General features: G+C 36.0%; 1 protein-coding gene across 4 annotated transcripts; it reads right to left on the bottom strand.

Annotated features, from left to right (window-relative positions):
* Positions 1-208: 208 nt before the first annotated feature.
* Positions 209-6631, bottom strand: LOC129291997 (uncharacterized). Of its 4 annotated transcripts, XM_054929490.1 has the most exons (7): positions 6436-6631; positions 5863-5875; positions 5433-5749; positions 4359-4504; positions 3734-4010; positions 3102-3374; positions 209-948 (listed from the first exon to the last, which is right to left on the bottom strand). In XM_054929490.1, the coding sequence occupies exons 2-7, from the start codon at positions 5864-5866 to the stop codon at positions 466-468; spliced, it is 1500 nt and encodes a 499-aa protein (XP_054785465.1). In that variant the 5' UTR covers positions 5867-5875; positions 6436-6631; the 3' UTR covers positions 209-465. The 4 variants fall into 4 exon arrangements, with proteins under 4 accessions (XP_054785465.1, XP_054785463.1, XP_054785464.1 ...); XM_054929488.1 differs by having other exon boundaries at positions 5433-5875; XM_054929489.1 differs by lacking the exon at positions 5863-5875 and having other exon boundaries at positions 5433-5760.
* Positions 6632-6834: the final 203 nt, after the last annotated feature.

Here is a 6834-nt window from a genome sequence, read left to right as displayed (position 1 = left end):
GATGACTAAAAATTTTTTTTTATTTAACTTAGTATTCTTTTGTGTAAGTTTCTTCTAATCATGAATGCATAATCCACTATTAAAGAGGATCACAATCCAAATATTATATTAAGGCTTTCCTATGTTCTGCACATATAAGCATATCATTGCTTGCTGATGTAAAAGACAAATAGTGAATGGTTCTATCTTTGAAATGATAGTAGAAAGATTGGAAGATAATCGATGTTATTATTAGAGACAAGCAAATGAAGGAAGAACAAGTATTTCAAATGACTTCCTTTCAGGCAGATTTTGCACCGTTATTTTAGGGAGAGGAATCCTTATTCTACAATCTCACATATTTCATAGGTTATGAAGAGCCTGCAATCAAAAATTGCTTTCAGAGCAGGAAAAAGAAAAGGAAACAAAAAACAGGTCATTGTGAAATCCTAAGAAAGCTACGAACAACCGTTAACTCTTCGACTCTTAGTAGGGATCAAGGGCAAGGAATTTCTTTATGATTCCCATCATCTCTCCCCCCGGGAATCGGCCGAGGCATCCCCTTGCTGCGGCTATCTCATTGAACTCATAAACTGAATCACCACTGTAAGATCGACAGCTTTTATCTCTTCTCTCTTGTTCTATTTTCAAGTCATTAGTTAAATCCTCACCAGCTTTAACACTTGGGAGAGGAAATGGGTCAAGAGAAGTTTCACTAACGTTGTCCTCACCAACTGCACCAACAAAGTCTTTCAGCCGGCACAATGCAAATGGAACTGGTTCAAAGCTGTGATCTCCATATTCAACTGGAGTAGAGTGGTCTCCGGTGACACAGATGTTGTACTGAAAATTTCCGGTTGATTCTGCCTCCCAGAGAAGCTTTGCCAACTGTGCTATTGCTCGATCGACAGCTTCTAATCCTTTGACCTTGAGAACAGTCGCCTTATCATGTCCTGCATCGTCTATTGCCTGCAGCATCATAAGATTTCATCATATAGAATTCAAATTTCTACAAATTAACATAGCTCAAGTTAAAACAGGTGAATAATGAGAACAGAAAAGGCAGCATTGCAAGGTTGTTTCTGGTTAATTCAATAATGTAATTGCTATTTCATGAAAATCTTATTAAACAAGCTATGTTGGCGTTAGTGCAGCCTAAAATAAACTAATTAGTATGAACAAGCAAATCAAGATGAAACGATTGAAGTTAAGTCCATCCACAAAACCAACTAAAAGTCAAGTCGTTGACCAAGCATAACTCAACGAGCCTTTATCCATAAATAAGAAACCCAACATGGAAAACATATCTCTGAGGACACCTAGACTCTTCCTGAACCATAGACCACCCAAAAATGCAGGGCCAGAGTTAACTTGCTACCAGCACAAAAACAAGAAGTCAGTCACGTTGAAAATCGGATCAAGAACATAAGATCTTTAAGCTCTGGAAATACAGATATGGACAAAGAAGAGAGAATTAAAAGAGCAGAGGGTAGTTTAAGGAAGAAGATATATGAAGGTTTTGTAAGATCTCTATGTCTTCCAATTCATTTTCACAAAATCACATAGGTTGGATCCTGAAATATTCTCAGCAGAACTAATAGTTTCTGGATAATAAAATGGTCAGCTCATCATGGTTTGCCAAAGACCATTTTCCCCCCAAAGTTTAAGCTCTCAAGTGTGGGCAAATGAATTGACTTTTTTAACGTAAAAGTGTAGCATTAATTATAAATCAAACAAAATATACAAGAGTTCAGCAAGGAAGAACTAGGACCTCTCATCATCCACCACCTCAGATTGTGAGGAGGTGGATGATCAAAGGTGCAAAAAACGTCATTAGATGAGTAACCTATGAATCAATTTGTTTAGACCCTCTTACACAACCCATCACACAAAGGTCCTTCACCTAGAAGTGGGGGAAATTAGGAAAACCACAGGTCCACATTCTGCTTCCTTTTTCTTTTGTTTTTTCCCCCCTTGAGCTCTTAAGTGAAGGTCCATCAAGCAATTTTATCATAATCTCTGACAGATTTTACATTTGTTTGCGTAATTGAGTCTCATGAGTGTTAAATTAATAATATCAAACGGTGGGACATCAACACTTTAAATTGCAGACTCTATTATGAGCGGCTAAAGTCCTTTGTTAGTGTGTTTGAAATGAGATGCTGAAAAGACATAAAATCAAAAGCCTGTGACCCTCCTTTTTATTGTTTCCAATGCAACAAAATTTTCGTGAAACCAAAACTTGCAGTAGTCAAGACGTTGAGCTCAGCCAGAATGATAGCAGCAAGCAAACCTCTGTAAATCAGCATGTCAACAAATCCATATCTCCAGAATTCTCATTCCAAAGGTGATCATTATAGTTATGAACGTTTTATCCAAAAACATCCAAGGAAATGAAATCAGAATATTCCCAAAATTGCACTGAAAGACCTAGAAGACTCACCAACAGCATATTAAAAGAACCTCAAATGAGTCCAATCATGTGTTTGAAAAAAGGAATTAAAAACTTCAAGAAATGAACCTAACATTCACTCCAAGCATATGATCCAATTTCAAACATACCATCAACTTACCTGTTGGCATCGTATTCTAACCAAAAGGGAAGAAAACTCAACCCATACATCATAGAATGTGCACTTTCAAATTATATGTCCCAATTCTGAACATGAAATGTACTTCAACATTCATGTGAAACTTAAATTTGAAGACAAATAGAAAGATGAGGGGAAATCAAAGCATATCAAACACATATTTAAAATTAATCCCAAGCTCAGTTTCATATTTGTCAAAAAGAAAATGAACACATGATGAACAGACAATGGCACTTTCACATACGCACATGCACGCACTTCCACATTTGAGATTTATCATTTGCTTTTAATCTTCAAGAGTAACATGCACCAGAACCAATAAGCATAAGCACTTTTCTAAAGTACATGCATAAGATTGTGATGTGAGTCCTAAGACACAATCACAATTAACCCCTCATTTTGGGCAAAAGCTAACAATATAAGAGAAATCATCTATACATACGATGAGATTTTCATACTGATATGAAGTGTAAAAGTGAAATACTTAAAATTAAGCAAATAGAATGAAACAAAAACTGATAAAATTCTGACCTTGATATGTAGAAATCCAAAGTCATATCCCTCTGACCGGCCTGCTCTATGCTCAACCTCTCCAGGTACAAAAACTTGAGGACAAGACTGCAATGGAGCTGAGAGTGCCTTGGCTATTACTATTGCTTTTGAAGTTAGTAGCGTTCGATAATCTCCAGTTGCTCCAGGAGCTTCAAGAATATCAATGCCAAGTGATAAGCCCAGGCCAGCAATTATTTTTGTTGGAGCTACCATGCATGGCCACAAACCATGTTTGTTTACAAATGGAGGAACCTGTAAAAAGCAATTAAAAATAGATGCATATATAAGACATGTAAATGAGCACATTAGCTTCAATAAATTATATTGCAATTCTGGATATGCTACATCTATTTTTCTTATTTGGGATGAAATATCATGTGTGTTAATATCCAAGTATTTTACCAAGTTTGTGATGAAAAGCATGGAAAAATATAAATTTCAAAGTATAGAACAGAAACTATACTTTTACTAGAATAGCCAACACCATAATCAGTTTCAAGTTTTAAATATTGTTAGGTATTTCCTAAAAATAATTCTCACTTGATGTGCCTTCCTCTAAGGTAGCAAACTATGTAAATGAACAAAATATGATAAAATTTTAAATAACAGACCTCAATTCGAATACCACAACCTCTTAAAAGGACTACATTAGCTATGTTCTTCCCTTCTGCAACACGTTTAGCATTCACGGGATGTGAAACTAGAATCTTGGTTATTTCTTTGGACAACTCATTAACAACATCTGCAGTATGGCTTGCTTCTTGAGAATCATCTAAAGCTTTTGCTTTCAAAAGAAAGCGGTTGTCCTTCAATGGATCAGTTCCTGATATGTTTCCACTCAAATTTGGTCCTTTGACAACCACGCCACATCTATGCTCTGTTGCATACCTATGAGAAATATAGCCCCCCAAAAAAAAAAAATGAAAGTTATTGCTTTTACTGAGTAACTCTACATTAACCTTTGAATTCTAATGTTTCAATCATTCATTAATCAACCTAACGGTTGAGAGTAAAGAAAATATTAAACAAAATCCTTAAACTAGATAAAAGTGAATAAAAACCAACCACATGAGCTACCCACTCCAAAACAAAATTGAGTTTATTGATACAAAGAACTGTGCTGCTATTTAGAAGTTATATTTGAAAAGGATATGGAAAATGATAAATCTGTCCACATGAAGTAATTGCATTCATTAAGAAATAAATGTAAAAAATAGCAGTACTAGGTATCAACACCTGACTCTGACTTCATATTGGGGGAAAGAAGGAAGCTTCATTCCATCTAGGGCTGAACACAGTATTGGGCCTTCTTCTTCAAAGTGCCTGTCAGCCCTCCTACTGGTGACTATTCCAGTTTTCTCATCCAGAGTTGCAAAATTTGACTGTAGAAAGGCAATTAAATAAGTTCTCATTACCAGGAAGAATAAATAAAATTCTGAGCTAAACTGATTATCAGAATGGGAAGGTCAAAGACAATCCCTTTTCATATCAACTCCAACTGTAGTACAGGATAAGGAATTTAATTAGTCCCTTGGTCAAAGAACAAAGGACCAATTTACTAATGTTGCCTCTAGTATACTGAACATGAAATGTAGATTCCTTAAGCTTTCCTTTTTTTTTTTTTTTAATTACAGCTTATGGATTGCTTGCAACATCATTCTCCATAAGAATCTGCAATGTATGCCAATCTCCCACATAAAAATAAAAAAGTACAAGTATATAGCCATACCTCTAAGTTTCTACAAAAAACATAAAATGAGATGAATGTGAAAGGAAATGCTCAAACACATGTGACAAAAGTGGCTATCTTTAAGTCAAAGATTCTAGACAGATATTTCTTAAAATAGATGCAAGAACCTGCCTACTGCTATGATGAAAATGCACTCCTTTTCCCCCCCAAATGAGTCATCGAGAATAGTGAGGAATGAAGATATTATGCATTAGGTAGTCAAATTCATCTAAGCTGGAATTTATTTGCAGTAACTATGAAGCAAGAAGTTACTATCACAGGTCCCCTTGTCTAGAAATGCAAGGAAGCAAGAAAAAATATTAACAGAATTTTCAACTTAAGAGTAACTATATGTGCTATTCAAGAAATATCAAAACAAATCTTTTCTACCGATCCTGACATAAAGGAACAGATCATGGGCGCTCTAGTATCAAATAAAGCATCAATCAACAAAAATGCATCCAGGATATATGATAGTTTCTAAAGCATTCATTAGATTCATGAGAACAAGGACAGTGATATAAAAGGGAGAAAAAGACTCGATACATCTGTTAGAGGAAAGAAGTAAATTACAAGCCAACCTTAAAAGCAATATCACCAGGTGACATTGCCAGTCCAGCTCCCATGGATTCAAATGCACCTCGACCACGATAATAAACTCTAGGATCATAACCCAACAAGGAGAGGTGAGCTGTATCGCTTCCGCAAGCTAAGCCTACTTCAACAGGGTCCATAAGTCCGTTAACTCCAGCAGATGCTATGGCATCCAAGCAGGGGACTTTTGCAGCCTGAAGAGGAGTCCTGCATCCGAATATTGGCAGTGACACATCACCCAACCCATCAATCAACACAAATGCCACTCTTTTTTTTGGCAGCTGTTGAGTTGTCATGTTTCTCCCTGCAGTCATCCTTGGGTCTTTTAATATTAAATATCTGACCTAAATTATTGAAATGATAAACAGCACTCTGATGCTTCTACAAATGGAAGAAGATCAAGAAACAGCAGCTTACTCATTCCCTGGCACTACAATAACAATTTCTTTTAGCAACCTGAGTGCATGCATTATGAAGACACAACAACCAATTCTATTGAACAAGTTATTGTACTCTAAAGCTTTCGTAGTTTCTTAAAGAAGATAAATGTCTATCATAACATAAAGAAACGTTAAGTTTATCATGTCAGTTCAGAGAATCTGAGAACATCAAAACCATCATGCAAACTAAGAGTACTTCTTTTTAATTATTTTTAATATGGAGCTATCATTGACACCCGACGACAAAAACATCTGATCAGAACGTTGATTCCCTTTCACTATATCAAAGACGAAAATTTTAAGAATAAAGGGGGCATAAAGCGATAGGAAACTTAAGCAGGTATACTCAGGATAAAACTCAAATAAGCTTCTTTAAGCACAAATCAGACATGACACATGAAAAACTGAAGATTAAGAAACGAAAGGGAACCATAAGCAATAAGAATAATGAAGCATTTCCACAATGGGATTTCTTCAGTTGTATAAACCAAAATTCCGTAGCGAATCCAAACTCTCATTTGGAGGAGATATGTGGAACCCCGAATGATACCTTCTAATAGCTATAATGGCGATCCACTGCTTGGAACCAGAAGCGAGAGTTGGAGGTAGAAAGCACGGTTCTATTTTGTTTTCAGATGTTCACTTCATTCTGCACCATCATATTCCATTCCGTTCGATTTCCAAATGCAACCATGTGAAAGAATTAAAGAAGGGGAACCGGAAATTATAGAAATCTAGACTGTATCTATCTACATCTATACACAATGTTTATTCTGTTACGGAGAGAGACTTGTATAATAATATAAAATATTGAATTGAGAACCCGATCCAAACTGGTCTATCGAATCGGTTAACCTGGCCAGGCCTTCGTCCATTCAATTGAGAGACAGTTTTTTGCGACCAGATTAACCCAATTAATCGGTACAACCCGTTAACCCGGTGGGCTGAT

This window comes from Prosopis cineraria, unplaced genomic scaffold (assembly GCF_029017545.1).
Source record: "Prosopis cineraria cultivar Desert tree isolate PC_DT_omini unplaced genomic scaffold, ASM2901754v1 PC14, whole genome shotgun sequence".
NCBI classification, from domain to species: domain Eukaryota; kingdom Viridiplantae; phylum Streptophyta; class Magnoliopsida; order Fabales; family Fabaceae; genus Prosopis; species Prosopis cineraria.
Note: the sequence above shows the minus strand (reverse complement) of the source record. Positions and strands in the feature narration are given on the sequence as shown.